Source organism: Cyprinodon tularosa, unplaced genomic scaffold (assembly GCF_016077235.1).
Source record: "Cyprinodon tularosa strain WSP-4 unplaced genomic scaffold, ASM1607723v1 ctg296, whole genome shotgun sequence".
Taxonomy (NCBI): domain Eukaryota; kingdom Metazoa; phylum Chordata; class Actinopteri; order Cyprinodontiformes; family Cyprinodontidae; genus Cyprinodon; species Cyprinodon tularosa.
In genome coordinates this window covers 325059-342798 of record NW_024039003.1, presented here as the reverse complement: position 1 = coordinate 342798, position 17740 = coordinate 325059, and the positions used below count along the sequence as shown (strand labels likewise).

At 40.5% G+C, this 17740-nt stretch overlaps 1 protein-coding gene across 1 annotated transcript; it reads left to right on the top strand.

Moving 5' to 3' along the window:
• The first annotated feature begins 1310 nt into the window (after positions 1-1310).
• parp16 (poly (ADP-ribose) polymerase family, member 16) lies at positions 1311-16493 on the top strand. The gene is made up of 7 exons (XM_038291162.1): positions 1311-1464; positions 3535-3731; positions 12296-12433; positions 12526-12732; positions 14507-14678; positions 14764-14908; positions 16125-16493. The coding sequence occupies exons 2-7, from the start codon at positions 3543-3545 to the stop codon at positions 16258-16260; spliced, it is 987 nt and encodes a 328-aa protein (XP_038147090.1). The 5' UTR covers positions 1311-1464; positions 3535-3542; the 3' UTR covers positions 16261-16493.
• Positions 16494-17740: the final 1247 nt, after the last annotated feature.

Here is a 17740-nt window from a genome sequence, read left to right as displayed (position 1 = left end):
TTGAATCCATATAGTTACAAAAGCATTGCCAGAAAGTCTTAGAGTTTGGAAATAACCAAACAAATGTGTAACAGATTCTGGAAAAAGGTCACAAGAAGTGCAATTCACAATAATATAAGATTCAAAAAAAATTTTTAAGGTCTTTGGCAGGATAAATGTTGTGAATGAGTTTTAATGAAACTTCCTTCACCTTTTATGAACAATTATTATAGATACTTACAATAAATTGAACCATTGCCATCACCACAACAATCAATGGGAACTACTAGACACATCTGCAATCAACAACAATTATTGAAGATTTCAATGGTGAGGACTTCACCATTGAAATTTACCAGAGCTATAGTGAAACTGAAAATGCCCACATGCATGGGAGTTGGATGTTTTTATACACTTGGTAAAAGTGAAAAAAAAAGTTATTTCACCTTGAAGAATGTTTTCAAGATGACTTGGATAATAGCGCGTTGTGACAAACACCAGATACAGCACTGGGACTTGATCAACAGCCGATACCGCACCGTGACGTCACAAACCAGTAGATGGCAGTAGTGTTCCTAGACAAAAATGGATGCCTCCAGTAAAGCACATTCACATGAAAATTACTCTGAATTAAAAAACTGAATCTTTAATTGAACAGAATGTAATAATTTCATATTTAACGTACTTTCAGGAGTCTGAATTCTGAATGTGACCAAAGTTCTCCTTTAAACACCTAAATTTATTTAGGAATAACAGGGTGAGTGGTGTTAGTGTTTGAATAAAAAAAGAATAAAATAGTTCCACATTAATGTATAAAGTAATATTTCTGTTATATCATATATCATTGATTTAGTTTCCGCAGTTGACCTCTCTTTATGGAACACAGTTCAAGCAAGTGTGTAATCATTTGTTAAACACATTTCCCAAATTAAAGATATTGTAAACACACCAAAAGTTAATTCATTGTTTCTGCAATAAATACTTTTTGTCACTTGTTTGTTGTTTTTTGTTGTTTGTATTTTTTTTTTTTCTTGGATTAAGGTGCACTTTTAGTAAAAAAAAAAAAAAAATCCGGTTATAAATGTTCAAGTTATCACAGGAAGACAAATAGAGAATAACTCCCCTAAAAATATAACTTCCTTGGCGGAGGTGAAGAGGGAAGAATGTTTTACTGCTGTGCGCGCTGCCTTTGCGCGCCCTCGGATCTGCCACTTTCTAATGCTTTAACATGGAGAGAGTTTAAATATACAAATATCTTCATTAACCTTCAGTTCATTAAAGAATAGCTAATGCAATTTTCAACAAACATGTTACTTCCTGGATTAGATATATTTTGATTTCGTGGGTTATTTTCCCTTCTCAACTCTGATTTGGATTGGTGTCCCAGAAAATCCAAACTGCCCTTGAACGCAGCAGTAATCAAGCTAACGTTTGTTAGCTTTTCCCTTTACTGTGGTGTTATGAGTTGAGCAAGACTTAAGCCAGGTAAGGCCAGTTATTACACAAACCATGTCGCCTTTAAACATAATTACCACAAAGCGGATGTTTTTCCATGCATTTAAATCAGATAACAGGATTTCGGTGTGTTTATATGCCTCATTAATATCATTCAATTCAGGAAGTTATTTATGTCGCAGCTAATGCTAACCAGCTAGCTTCCTGATAACTATCAGCCTCTGGTTAAAAAACAAACAGAAAACTAAAGGCAGGATTTAAATATTAGTGTTTAGCGCTTGGAGTTTTCATTTATGTTTAAAAATGTGTTTTGGTCGTTTAGATTGCAGTTAAACAACAGCAGGTAAATATGGTATAAAGTTTTATATCTTCTGTAGAAAATTACTTCCACTTTAAATTCTGAAATCAGGTCGAAAGATAGAAACATCAAATATAGCATGGTTTGGTTAGAGGAAAAGTCCGGTCATATTCAGAACTGAAACTTCTTAAAGTACTTTAAATGTGAAATGATTCCATCCTGTTCAATAAATGATCAGTGTTTTTAATTCAGAGTAATTTTCATGTGAATGTGCTTTATTGGAGGCATCCATGTTTGTCAAAGAACACTACTGCCACCTACTGGTTTGTGACGTCACGGTGCGGTATCGGCTGTTGATCAAGTCCCAGTGCTGTATCTGGTGTTTGTCACAACGCGTTATTATCCAAGTCATCTTGAAAACATTCTTCTTCCAAATGTTGGCTACATATTACGTGTTTTTTCTCTGGCCAGAAGTTCGATGGCGAATCTTCCCTCTTTACGTTGGCAATCGGAAAGGTGTAAAAACTCAGCATCAAAATGCATTAAAACTGTAAAACAGATCCATTTAACGGTAACTTGCCCCGCACTGAGGCTGTACATTAGTTTTACTTTAAAGGTATACTATGCAACCGGTGTTGATTTTCCAGCGAGGCTCCCTCCAGAGGGCGAAAGTAAAAGTGCACTGTCGTAAATATGCTCAGCTGTTCTCCTGGTTTCTCCGTCAAGCCAGGCGCGGTTGTTTTGAGCTTAGCAGACAGGCGAACGCAACGAATGATTAAGCATCTGACGCGCGTGACGCGCCGCAAACGCGCTGCTGCTCGAGATGGATAAATAGAATTTTTGCTGCTGGACGCGCCGCGTCAACCAATCAGAGAAGCTGATCTGGGAGCTGGCAGGGAGAGAGACACAGCACTGATGATCACAGCGCTATGATCACTCCTTTATTGACGCCTAAATTAACTTAAAATGCAGAAATCTGCCGGCAGAATATGTTCGCTTTTATTATCCTCCTGCCTGCAGTTTGGATTATTTAGATGAAAAACACCTACCAGCTGCCGCGTTGAACCGCGAAGAGGCGACCCGGCCAGAGGCTGCTGATGAAGGGATTCCTACTGTCGGCGCACCGCTGCTATGTGGGGGTCTGAGCGTCTCCGACAGAAATAACATTGGAAGGCAGGATGGTAATCTGGATGAACTGACTGCACTGATTACGTTTTCAGGTGTATTTTCTCACTTAAAAACATATTAAAACTACTTTATTCCCACTGATCACAGCAAATATAGCTGCAAGGCAGAGAAAGGATAGTGAAGCTCCGCCCAACGCGCGTCAGACACACTTTTGCACCGCGCAGCCAGAGCAGCAAAGCTGATTCAGCCGCGCATCAGAACTAACTGGTACAAGCAGTAAAAATGAAGCAGCAGACGCGATTTTGCTGCTTTTGCTGCGTCCGGTGGAAAAGCAGCACTGCACAAAGATCGCCACTGTGCTAACAACGAGCATGCTTTTAACAGGGGGCGTGTAGCAGTTCTCGCCGTAAAGCAAGACCGACTCTCGCGAGACTTCTGAGCCTGTGGGTGCGGGTCGGTGCTCCTGCAATTGCAAGTGCGGTATTTCCCCCACAGACCACCAGGGCGGCCGAGAATACCTTTGTTCAACCTGAAATGACTCATTTAGTCATCCAAAACGTTATGGAACACATTAATTAACTGAAAAATGTTGCATAGTGTGCCTTTAAATAAACAGCCTTTTTTGTGTTATTCTAACTCTGATGTTTGCTGTCTTATCGCCTGTGTGTGTTTAGTGCTGGGAATGCAGCCACCTTTGCCACCTGAGGCTGTCAGAGAGCTGGTGAGCTCCTGTCTGCACAGAGACCCTGCAGCTGCAGATCTACGCTGCAGCCTGTTTGTGGCTGCAGCTCAGAGCTACAAGAGGGACTCTCTGCTCAGACCCTTCCCTCCTCGCTACATCAGTGGCGACATTAAGGACTTTGAGGAACTGGTAAGAGCTCCACTGACAAATAAATACTTATATTGTTGCTGGTATGCCCTTCCACAATGGCTCTTAATATTTTTAGCAACAAAAATAAAGACTCAGCTAATAGCTTTAAATAAGAAGTCCGGTCAGAAAGGAATAATGCATGGATCATTAGTTGTACGTAAAACTAATACTTTTGCGGTGATTTAATGAATTTAGCGTTAATCTGTTAAAAATAAATTTATTTTCACCGCGATCACTGAGTGGGAGCGGCCACTAGATATTTAGTTATAATTCTCAATTTTCTTTTTACCATAAATATAATTTAACAACTTTGGTTTTAATTAATATTCTTTACCTGGACTAAATGCCTTTTATGATGCCAAAGGTTGCAGACGTTTGCTGTAGATGTTGAAGTACATAGTTTATGGGACTCTATTTAAAATATTTTGATAAAGATTGGAAAAGAAAAACAATTTAGGTGGCAGTGTTGTGATGTTTTTTCTCCATCACACAGAATGCCTGGGTTATGAATGCACCTTTTTTTGGGTGTATAAAGTTCTTATATATACTAACTGGATAAAAATTTGTAATCGGCACCCCTGTCTGTATTTAATAATTAGAATAGCTCAGTGCTACATTAAAATGATGACTACACTGTAAAATAATTATTACACATGATTACAGAATCAAAGGTACCAAATCCTATTTAGTTGATGTGAATTATATATTATTTTTAAACATGCCTACTGCCCTAAACATATAAGAGGAATATGTGGAAGTTTAAAAGGAAAAAAAACACAAAACATTTAATGTAGCTAAACGCTAATGCTAATGCTAACGCTAATGCTCTCTTCGTCCCCGCTGGCGCGGAGTAAATCTGGGGAACCTGCGGCCTCTGTGTCGGGCCTCCCGGTCAGCTGATCGCCCTGACCCGCCAGCTCATGCTAGATTTGGCCTGGTAAACGCCAGATCGCTTGTGAATAAATCATTTATTCTTAAGGATTTCTTCATATCCCGGAATTTGGATTTCCTCTTCATCTCTGAGACCTGGCTGAAGGTTGGTGAGTCCAGTGTTTTCACCGATCTTCTACCTGATGAGTGCGCCTTTTTTAACTCTCCTCGGACGTCTGGCCGAGGAGGAGGAATTGCGACTGTTTTTAAGAGTAACTTTGATTGTAAACAGATATCGCTCTTAACCTCCTTTACCAGCTTTGAACTCAGTTTGTTTGAGCTGGGGCATTCTCACAGGGTACTGTGTGCTGTGGTCTACCGGCCTCCAAAATATAACAGAGACTTTTTAACAGACTTTTCTGTGTTCTTGGCTGATATCATGCCCAAATATGACCGGGTCCTTATTGTTGGAGATTGTAATATTCATGTGTGTTGCCCTGAAAGCCCTTTAGTGCGGGAATTTTTAAATATCATTGATTCTTTTAATCTTGTTCAGTCTGTACTCGGGCCTACACATGAACGTGGTCACACACTTGATCTTGTTTTATCTTATGGTTTGCCTGTTCTTAACCTGGAGGTCTGTGACGCTTTTTTCTCAGATCATATGCCTGTACTTTTTGAAGCTCCTGTTTGCTGTCACATAGTTAAATCTCACGCTGCTGCTCACAGATGCAGAGTGATTAACCCTTCCACTGCTGCTCACTTCTCCGCAGTGTACAGTCAGAACTGCGTTATTCCTGAGTCTTTGTATGAGGATACAGAGGCTCTTAACTCATGGTTTCTCGACACCTGTCAAACTGCCATAGACATTGCAGCTCCATTAAAGATCAGGCAGCAGAAAGCTAAATCAGCCTTGGTTGAATGAAACAACCAGGACTGCCAGACAGAATTGTCGAAGAGCTGAGCGAAAGTGGAAAAAGGACAAATTGCAAATATCTTTTCAATTACTGAGAGAGTGTTGGCGTCATTACCAATCCACTGTGAAAGAGGCTAAAAGAAGATATTTTTCCGATATTGTTCTTTTAAACTGTGGTAACCCTTATGTGTTGTTTAAAGTTATCAACTCTGCTCTGAATGCACCTCAGACTGTAATTGAGGCCTCCCCTGCTGTGTGTGAGAACTTTCTTCACTACTTTATTGATAAAGTCACTTCTACCAGAGCACTTATTTCACCTCCTGCTTCTGATCCTTCGGTGTTTGTCCCCTGCTCTGCTGTGTTTGACATGTTTGAACCTGTGACCCTGCCTTTTGTGCAGGAGATTGTGGGTCACTTGAAGCCTTCAGGGTCTCCAGATGATACTGTCCCACCCCGATTTTTTAAGGAGGTCTTTCCCACTATCGGGCCATCGTGTCTCACAATTATTAATAGCAGTCTGTCCTCTGGAGTAGTCCCTTTAAATCTTAAACATGCAGTCGTGCAGCCTTTATTAAAAAAACCTGGGCTGGATCCTACTGTTCTGTCGAATTTTAGGCCTATCTCTAAGTTGCCTTTCTTCTCAAAAATCTTAGAGAAGATTGTTTATTCTCAGCTCGTGGACTTTTTAAATGAACAAAATGTTCTTGAGATTTTCCAATCTAGTTTTAAAACATTGCACAGCACAGAATCAGCGCTTTTAAGAGTTTTTAATGACATCTTTTTAGCTACTGACTCTGGACACTGTGTTGTCCTTGTACTTTTAGATTTGACTGCAGCATTTGATACAGTGAACCATGAAATCCTGATTGCTCGTTTGGAACAGTGGGTGGGCATCAGGGGCTTAGCACTGGAATGGTTCATGTCCTACCTGTCACATCGGACTTTCTGTGTCAGCCTTGATGACTCTGTGTCCTCCACTGCTCCTCTCTCATGTGGGGTCCCACAGGGCTCCGTGCTTGGCCCTCTTTTATTTTCTCTCTATCTACTCCCACTTGGCTCCATTCTCAGGAAACATGGCATTTCCTTTCACTGTTATGCTGATGACAGCCAGATTTATGTCCCCCTCAAAAAGGCTGATTCCTACTCTGTTGAACCACTGTTAAGGTGTTTACATGACCTTAAAGCTTGGATGTCTTTAAATTTTCTGAATTTTAATGAAGAAAAGACAGAAGTCATGGTCTTTGGTGGCACATCTGTGACCCCCTCCCTAGTTGATCTAGGTTCTCTATCGCAATACAGTAAACCAACTGTAAGAAACCTCGGGGTAAAAGTGGACTCAGACCTTAAATTTGACAGCCAGATAAAAGCTGTAATGAAATCTAGCTTTTTCCAGCTAAGGCAGCTGGCAAAGATCAAACCAGTCCTTCAGAGAAAGCACTTTGAGACAGTAATCCACGCCTTTGTGACCACTCGGCTGGATTACTGTAATGCACTTTATGTGGGGATTGCTGGGTCCTCAATTGCTCGTCTTCAACTTGTTCAAAATGCTGCTGCACGTCTTTTAACTGGCACACGCAAGTACGAGCACATTTCACCTGTTTTAGCTTCACTCCACTGGCTGCCCATCCATTTTAGGATTCATTTTAAAATTCTTTTATTTACTTTTAAAGCCTTGAATGGCCTTGCCCCAATTTACCTCTCTGAGCTTCTGCACCCCTACACTCCCAGCCGATCTCTCAGGTCAGCTGATCAGCTGCTCCTGACAGTGCCTAAAGCAAGGCTTAAGCTCAGAGGGGATCGAGCGTTTTCTGTTGCAGCTCCAAAACTCTGGAATGCATTGCCGCTGCACATTAGACAGGCCACCTCTCTGTCTCATTTTAAAACTCTTCTTAAAACCCACCTCTTTTCTTTGGCTTTTAACACCATGTAGAGTGTTGATTTTATGTACACATGTTGATTTTATGTATACACATGCATTTTTTTATCCTGTGCGGGCAGTGCTTTTATTTTATTTTATTTTATTACTTTTATTTATTTTAGTTATTTTATCTTTTTGTGCAGCACTTTGGAAACCTTGTGTTTATTTAAACCGTGCTATATAAATAAAGTGGATTGGATTGGATTGGATTGGATAAACACCTTACAGGGTCCTTCAGATCAGAACATTGTTTCAACAGTCCATTTCTACATGTTGACTAAACAAAATGTCGCTAAATAAACTGGAAGCATATAAAACATCTAGTTGGTAATAAGTCTTCTCTTCCATATGTTCTGTGCTGATTGTGAACACAGAGTTTGTTTAAAGATGCTGTATAAAAAGGCAATAAACCATAATACCTGTTTCTAACGTGTTACATGGTTTTTTAACAAAATTAATTAACCCACGGTACAGTTTTACTCAATATTAAAACAATTAATCAGATTAATCATGAATAATTGATTATTGAAATAATCGTTGACTAATTTAATAATAGATTAATCGTTAACTGGAGTATAGAGACTCTAAAATATGCATGACAGTTTGGCCCACTTACAGCAGTAATAATATCAAAATAAATAAAAATAAATAAATAAAAAATATAATTTTCTGTTTGTCATTCTGCTCTATCCAGAACTCCTCAAGTGAAAAAGTTTTAGTTACAGCCTGTTTAAATTAATAAAAAAATCTTCTTTAAGGAACCATTGGTTATTCGATTTAACAATCGATTAATAAAAAGATAATCAACAGATAAATCAATTTGCAAAATAATTGTTAGTTGCAACTCTTATTAATAACTGATTTGTGTATACTAATTACAGAAAAGATGAGGATCTAAAAGAGGTCGATGATGATGCTCTTTCCTATTTTCTCAGGTTGTTTCAGCTTAGTTTTTAGCTTCTCTTTTCAAAGTTGTCAAATCTTACAAATCCTGTTACTAATATTCCATGCATGGATTTAGTAGGATGCATTTCACAAAAATGTAGCCATTATAACTTAGGATCAGTAAATACGTCATATCTATTTTACTAATATTCGCAGTGTCAAATTTCATCGGACCCCTTATGAAAACTCAGGATCCTCCTTTTCTGCCCAACACTCATTCCTCAGGTGCCACTAAATAAACATTCAGATGAAAACAGGTCAAATACTGTCACTGAGAATTACTGCAGAGTTATGAGATCATTTTAGGTTGAAGTCCATTTGAAACAAACTGTTACCATCAGAAATTTAACCCTGAATCAGAAATACTTTAATAATCCCATAGGGAAATAACTTTTGTTACACGCTCCAGTTACAGTTTTATATATATATATATATATATATATATATATATATATATATATATATATATGTATATATATGTATATGTATATATATGTATATGTATATATATGTATATGTATATATATGTATATGTATATATATGTATATGTATATATATGTATATGTATATATATGTATATGTATATATATATGTATATATATATGTATATGTATATATATATGTATATGTATATATATATGTATATGTATATATATATATATATGTATATATATATATATATGTATATATATATATGTATATGTATATATATATATATATATATATATATGTATATACACTATATTGCCAAAAGTATTTGCTCACCTGCCTTGACTCACATATGAGCTTAAGTGACATCCCGTTCCTAATCCATAGGGTTCAATATGACGTCGGTCCACCCTTTGCAGCTAGAACAGCTTCAACTCTTCTGGGAAGGCTGTCCACAAGGTTTAGGAGTGTGTTTATGGGAATTTTTGACCATTCTTCCAGAAGCGCATTTGTGAGGTCGCACACTGATGTTGGACGAGAAGGCCTGGCTCTCAGTCTCCGCTCTAATTCATCCCAAAGGTGTTCTATCGGGTTGAGGTCAGGACTCTGTGCAGGCCAGTCAAGTTCATCCACACCAGACTCTGTCATCCATGTCTTTATGGACCTTGCTTTGTGCACTGGTGCACAGTCATGTTGGAAGAGGAAGGGGCCAGCTCCAAACTGTTCCCACAAAGTTGGGAGCATGGAATTGTCCAAAATGTCTTGGTATGCTGAAGCATTCAGAGTTCCTTTCACTGGAACTAAGGGGCCAAGCCCAGCTCCTGAAAAACAACCTCACACCATAATCCCCCCTCCACCAAACTTTACACTTGGCACAATGCAGTCAGACAAGTACCGTTCTCCTGGCAACCGCCAAACCCAGACCCGTCCATCAGATTGCCAGATGGAGAAGCGCGATTCGTCACTCCAGAGAACGCGTCTCCACTGCTCTAGAGTCCAGTGGCGGCGTGCTTTACACCACCGCATCCGACGCTTTGCATTGCACTTGGTGATGTATGGCTTGGATGCAGCTGCTCGACCATGGAAACCCATTCCATGAAGCTCTCTGCGCACTGTTCTTGAGCTAATCTGAAGGCCACATGAAGTTTGGAGGTCTGTAGTGATTGACTCTGCAGAAAGTTGGCGACCTCTTCGCACTATGCGCGTCAGCATCCGCTGACCCCGCTCCGTCAGTTTACGTGGCCTACCTCTTCGTGGCTGAGTTGCTGTCGTTCCCAAACACTTCCATTTTCTTATAATACAGCTGACAGTTGACTGTGGAATATTTAGGAGCGAGGAAATTTCACGACTGGATTTGTTGCACAGGTGGCATCCTATCACAGTTCCACGCTGGAATTCACTGAGCTCCTGAGAGCGACCCATTCTTTCACAAATGTTTGTAAAAACAGTCTGCATGCCTAGGTGCTTGAATTTATACACCTGTGGCCATGGAAGTGATTGGAACACCTGATTCCAATAATTTGGATGGGTGAGCAAATACTTTTGGCAATATAGTGTATATATATACACTATATTTCCAAAAGTATTTGCTCACCTGCCTTGACTCACATATGAGCTTAAGTGACATCCCGTTCCTAATCCATAGGGTTCAATATGACGTCGGTCCACCCTTTGCAGCTAGAACAGCTTCAACTCTTCTGGGAAGGCTGTCCACAAGGTTTAGGAGTGTGTTTATGGGAATTTTTGACCATTCTTCCAGAAGCGCATTTGTGAGGTCGCACACTGATGTTGGACGAGAAGGCCTGGCTCTCAGTCTCCGCTCTAATTCATCCCAAAGGTGTTCTATCGGGTTGAGGTCAGGACTCTGTGCAGGCCAGTCAAGTTCATCCACACCAGACTCTGTCATCCATGTCTTTATGGACCTTGCTTTGTGCACTGGTGCACAGTCATGTTGGAAGAGGAAGGGGCCAGCTCCAAACTGTTCCCACAAAGTTGGGAGCATGGAATTGTCCAAAATGTCTTGGTATGCTGAAGCATTCAGAGTTCCTTTCACTGGAACAAAGGGGCCAAGCCCAGCTCCTGAAAAACAACCCCACACCATAATCCCCCCTCCACCAAACTTTACACTTGGCACAATGCAGTCAGACAAGTACCGTTCTCCTGGCAACCGCCAAACCCAGACCCGTCCATCAGATTGCCAGATGGAGAAGCGCGATTCGTCACTCCAGAGAACGCGTCTCCACTGCTCTAGAGTCCAGTGGCGGCGTGCTTTACACCACCGCATCCGACGCTTTGCATTGCACTTGGTGATGTATGGCTTGGATGCAGCTGCTCGACCATGGAAACCCATTCCATGAAGCTCTCTGCGCACTGTTCTTGAGCTAATCTGAAGGCCACATGAAGTTTGGAGGTCTGTAGTGATTGACTCTGCAGAAAGTTGGCGACCTCTTCGCACTATGCGCGTCAGCATCCGCTGACCCCGCTCCGTCAGTTTACGTGGCCTACCACTTCGTGGCTGAGTTGCTGTCGTTCTCAAACACTTCCATTTTCTTATAATACAGCTGACAGTTGACTGTGGAATATTTAGGAGCGAGGAAATTTCACGACTGGATTTGTTGCACAGGTGGCATCCTATCACAGTTCCACGCTGGAATTCACTGAGCTCCTGAGAGCGACCCATTCTTTCACAAATGTTTGTAAAAACAGTCTGCATGCCTAGGTGCTTGAATTTATACACCTGTGGCCATGGAAGTGATTGGAACACCTGATTCCAATAATTTGGATGGGTGAGCAAATACTTTTGGCAATATAGTGTATGTATATGTATATGTATATATATATATATATGTATATATATATATATGTATATATATATATATATGTATATATATGTATATGTATATATGTATATATATATATACATACATACATACATCCAACTACACAAGATAATAAAGATAAAAATAAAAAAGATAAAATATATACACATATAGCTCTTCTGAATATATATATATATATATATATATATGTATGTATATATATGCATATGTAAAACTAAATCCAAGAGTAAAGTGATAAATCCAAGTAAAGTGATAATCCAAGTAAAGTGATAAATCCAAGTAAAGTGATAATCCAAGTAAAATGATAAATCCAAGTAAAGTGATAATCCAAGTAAAGTGATAAATCCAAGTAAAGTGATAATCCAAGTAAAGTGATAATCCAAGTAAAGTGATCAATCCAAGTAAAGTGATACGTGGCGTGCAAAAATAGGGCATAAATGTCAATTACGGGGGGCGGGGTCTGAAACACTTGAGGGAGGCGTTATAGAGATTGCTTTTTATGTTAAATATTTAATTTAAATTCCTAATTCCCCAACAAATTTCTTAGTTTGTCTGCAGTATGTTTGATCTTCATCTAATGAGATGCTCATAGCTTACATTCAGCTTTTATGTTAATGACCAAATAAAATGTGCTTTAATCTTTAGTTGGCTGATGTAAACTCCCTTCCTGGTGTGAGAGATTTGGTGAGGTTACGTCCAAATGAAGGAGAGCACCATCTGGCCCTCATTCACTGGATTCTCTCCTCAAAGAGCTTGGCTGTGAAGACTCTACCAAAGGATGAGGTGCAGACCGATATTTACACATGCATTAGCAACAATAACGGCCGATTAGCACTTTAAATTAACGGTGGGTGTGTTTGTTTGGTTTTCTCTAGTACGCCAAACTCTGTAAGCTGACAGAAAATGAAGGGATTTCTGCACCTGTTCCTGACTTCCTGTTTGAGCTGGAGTACTCTGATCACTTAAACTCCAGGTTTGAGAAGACGAGGGAAGGAAGAGATGTCTTCTACGCATTCCACGGGAGCCGCCTGGAGAACTTTCATTCAATCATTCACAACGGGCTCCACTGCCACCTCAACAAGGTCTCTGCCATAAAAAAATAAATCCTATGTTTCTTATGAAGTCGTTTTGACTTGGGGGGCCCGTCACACCCTGCCGATTTAGCCAGCGTATGCCGGGCACTTTGCGGGCTGCACAGTGGAGCAGTGTGTAGCACTGCTGCCTTCCAGAAAGAGGTTCTGGGTTTGATTCCCGGCCCGGGGTTTTTCTGCACGTTCTCCCTGAGGATGCGTGGGTTCTCTCCGGGTACTCTGGCTTCCTCCCACAGACTAAAAAAACTGTTAAATAATTGGCTTCTCTAAATTCTCCTTAGGTGTGAACGGTTGTCTGTCCTGTTTGTCTCTGTGTTTCCCTGCGATGGACTGGAGACTATGTGAACTAGTTTTACTACATTAGCCTGATGAAGACACTCATTTTTATTCCATTTCAAGCCTTTGTATATTTTTGCCTTACCGTGCGGTGGGAAGCATACCGTTGGGTTCGGTCGCTTCGTCCCCAGCAGGTTCCGGACCGGACCGGGCTCCCTTCGATTAGCCTGGTCAGGTCCAGTCAGCGGCCCAGCAGAAACTCCAAATCTGGTCACCCTGACGTATGTCAACGATCAGTACGGCATACGCTGGCATACGTCGTACTGGCCGTATGCCGACGTGTGCAATTATTTTTCAGCGTACTTCAGTGTACCCTTAACTTATCCAACGTAGGCCAGCGTTTTTGCCAGATTTTCCGTAGGCCAGGCATACGCTGGTCTAAATCGTCAAGGTGTGACAGGAGCTTTAGGCAGAAAAATTTAGAAGAATCCACCTTCTTTCTGATGTGTAAACATATTTCTGTTCAATTCAGGGTTCCCGCGGGTCCTTAAAAAGTCTTAACAGGCGTTGAATTCTTCAAAATAAAACTAAGGCCTTAATTTGTATTAAAATGACTTAAATCAGTCTTTCGTAGGTCTTAATTTTTAAAACATCATAAATAGGGTTATTTTTATTATGATTTATTTTTGTAATCTAAATAAAACATTAAAATTGACCTTTTTTTATTTACCGGTATTTAAAAGAAATAATGGCTCTCCCATTACTGGTTCCGTCCCGATAGCGGAACCAATAAAGCGTTGTTGCGGCCGGGACATTTGGGACATGCACCATTAACTTTTTGTCTGGAAAATTTGAGCAAGTGTAAATGTAACCGAAATTGTCTCCAGCCAAGAGTTTCCTCCATGGCTAAAACCAGGGAACATACATGAGGCTCAGTGGATTTAGTGCAAGAAGTCATTCAAGCTCAGAACGATGGGAATTAAGGCAGTGGAGTCGCACATGCGAAGCACGAAACACAAAGCGTCAAAATGGAGTTAGAGAGAAACAGCCGGTATTTCTCAGTTTAGTTCCACCCTTGTCTCTGCAACGCCTCCACTTATCACCAAATCAAACATACTAAGAAAACCATAGAAAGAAAAATAGCTGCAAAAAAGACTTAGCACTGGTTATGTTGGGGCTTTAAAGCTGATTTGTTTTGTTCCCTGCTAAAACAAAGTTTGTGAATTCAGTTAAATAATTGTTCAAATATATCTGTCATTTGTGTGTTTTTAGCTTTCTTCCTGTATGGGAAGCTTTTCAACATTTGAAACATTAGTGCAACGGTTTATGTTAAAATAAACCTTTGGGTTAAGTTGTCGCAATCAGGTTTTTCTGGTGTTTCTTGTGAATTTGGTCTTAAATTTTTATTTCAAGTGGCATTAAAAAGTCTTAAAAACTTGCCTTATGCTGTAGGAACCTTGTCAACCTGGTGTGATGTGTGTTTGTGTAGAACTCTGTATTCGGAGAAGGGACCTACCTAACTAGTGACCTCAGCATGGCCGTCCTCTACAGCCCCCACAGCAGTGGCTGGAGAGAAAGCATCCTGGGTCCTCAGCTCAGCTGTGTCGCCCTGTGTCAAATTATCGACCATCCAGACGTTAAATGCCAGGTGAAGAAAAAAGGTGTGTTCTGCCACAGGAAGCACACGAAGCGCTGCTGCTCAACTTCTTTTGTGTGTTAAAGGCTGCTGTTGGTTGGCCGTTTCAGATTCTGATACCATAGACCGGCAGCGCTCCAGAGCCAAGAACAGCGAAGGGGGCGACGTTCCGCAGAAATACTTCATAGTTACCAACAATCAGCTTTTACGAGTCAAATACCTGTTTGTCTACTCTCAGGGGAAACACCTGAGCAGGTAAGAGTCTACAGGAGCACAAGAAAAAAGAAAGTTTTGGTGCTGGGATTCTGACCAGGCCTTATGCTACGTTTGATCAGCGGGTAAAAAGTAGTTTTAATGTTTGAAGTGAGAAAGTCCTCCTGAAAACATGGTCTGTGCAGTCAGTTCATCCAGATTACCATCCTGCCTTCAAAGATTATTTCTCTGTGGGAGTCGCTCAGACCCCCACATACCGGCGCTGCGCTGTCACTGGGAATCCCCAGCAGCAGCTGCCTCAGGCCCGCTCGCCTCTTTGTGGTTTGCTGCTAGTGTTCGCGGCACCTGGAAGTAGATGTTAGCGTTTTTCGCGTACATAATCCAAATTGCAGGCATCAGAATAATAAAAGTGAACATATTTTCCCATTTGAAGTTAATTTAGGCGTTAATAAACTGTTTCAGAGGAGTGATCATAGCGCTCTGCATCAGCAGTGCTGCGTCTGACTCCCTGCCAGCTCCCAGATCAGCTTCTCTGATTGGTTGATGTGGCGCGTCCAGCAGCTAAAGTTTAATTTTTAGAACTCCAGCAGCTGCTGCTTCTGAAGCGCTTTGCACGCCTCAGTTGCTCAGAACCTCGTGAGGCGCTGCTTCAGCTGCTCAAAACGCGCTGCAGGACCTTTTGCTGCGCCTTGATGCGCATCAACCATCGACTCTGTAAACCAGCTGCTCCTGCTGCCTCTGCTCGTCTAATGCGATCTACCTGCTCACACTGTACGCCCAAAAACCGCACGTCGGACTGAGCGCCAAGAGATGGCGCTGGTCAATCTGGAAGAAGAAGAACTCCCTTGTTTGCACATGAGCAGTGAGCGTCAGGTTCTGCTAAATCGGCTCGTATTTCTGCTTCAACGCCACGATTTGCTCACGAACACCTTTCACAGCCGACTGAATTTCCAACGTGAGAAGCTAATCACCCCTTTTTATGAGGCTGAAACTCAGAACGTCCAAAAAAATTCTGGCATGACCGGAGAATCCGCCTGAAAAAGGTGTGTGTCCCCAGCTTAATGCAGAAAGTTCAAGGTTTTATGAATTCTTCTGCAATGATCTTTATATAAAGAAAGTTCCTGTAACACATCTGAAGTAATCCAGTTTGGATCAAAGGATATAGAGCAGTGTAAAATATTAAAATGTGCATTGGTTATAATTAAGTCACGTATTTAGATAGCGCTGTTGATGATCTGTATTCCCTTTGTTCCATCAGGCATTCCCGCAGCAGGTCGTGGATTCTTAGACACCATTTCGCCATCATGATGAGCCTCTACCTTCTGCTGCTCATATTCATCGGTGCCTTGAACTCCTCGTCGTTCGTCTCCTTCTGGAACAGACTGTTCAGGTGACGGGCCAGCAGGAGCGACGACCCAGACGTTATCATCTGTGGTGCCTTTTCTGATCAGACACACGATTATGCTTTATGCACCTTTAACTCTGCTCTAATATTGTAAAAACTCTTGTTTGCTGTTATGGATAACAGATCCTTTAAACAGCGGTTATAGGACCCTGTTCTGTATTAATCCTGTTCAGATAAGGCTGCTCTGTGTTTTAATAAAGATCTGTAATCCTCCATGTGTAATTTCTGTGGTTTATTGCTGATATTTGAAGCTTTAAAAAGCCTGATAAAGCATTTAACATCAATAAAAAAACATTGCAAAGACAAAGTTTAGATGATCTTGCTTCCAGATTCATTAAGACTGGCGACAAATTCTAAAGCAATTTGATAATCATATTTTTGTTCAATTGAAGTTTTATTTTATTTTTACTTAATTAAAAACTACATAAATTTGTTAAACAAAAGTGGGTTTCAGTGACATTAAAGAGTGAAAAACATGGACAGCTTTTTGTGTTGCATTCATGGCTCACCTCTGACAGAGACATTTATTACTGCTGGCACATTCACAGTCCTCTGCTATCAGGCGTTTGGTGTTGGTGGAAAAGTCCGACGGATTGATAACAGGCGGTCTGCTTTGGTGGCGGGTCTCCTCGTCCTAATTGCTGATAAAACCAGAAGCTGGATGCAGCCATTTTAACCTGCATGTAAACATATTTGCTCTAAACTCTGATTAAATTAGCATGAACCATAAAGACAGACTTTTCATGATCTCAGCTTATTTTTCTTAAAGCATGTCTGTTTATCCCTATTAAACACTAAAGAATATCCCGACATAAGTGGTTTGCAGATGAGTGCCCAGTTAAAAAAAGATGAAAGCAAATGCAGGCTTTTTTTTTTGGCTTTAAAACTTGTTCCTTCTTGCGAAATCCTTAAGATAAACAGAAGCTGCTCACTTTTGAAGGCCAGAGAACAAATACCCATTGTTGGTCCACGCTTCCGTCCCTTTCCTCATTATTGCTGCCTCATAAACCGTCTGTTATTCAGTAACTACTGGCTGTGAGGGGGGCAGCCAGGGTAGAGGGGACTTGTTATTGAACGGAAAGAAAACAGCAGAAAAAAAGAAATGTGAACGCTACATCAAGGAGAGACGCCGGAACGCTGTAGATTGGTAGTTTTTATTTAACTGGATTGTAGTTTCAGTCTGCAAATTTCATATCTTTTATGTTTGTTTTTTAAGATTTGGAAACAGAAGGAGGCTAAACACAGGAAAAAAATTGAAATCTAGATCAAATAAGTGTATTTGTTCTTGGATTGAGGAGGTAAAAGACACTTTTTGCCAATGGAACAAGACAATTTACACATAAAATAAGAAAAAACCGTAGCATTGTCTTATTTCAAGTGCATTTTATCTAATTATCTTATTTTAAGAGTAAAAATACTCATTCCATTGGCAAACTATTTTATTTACCTGCTCAAATTAAGGGTAAATA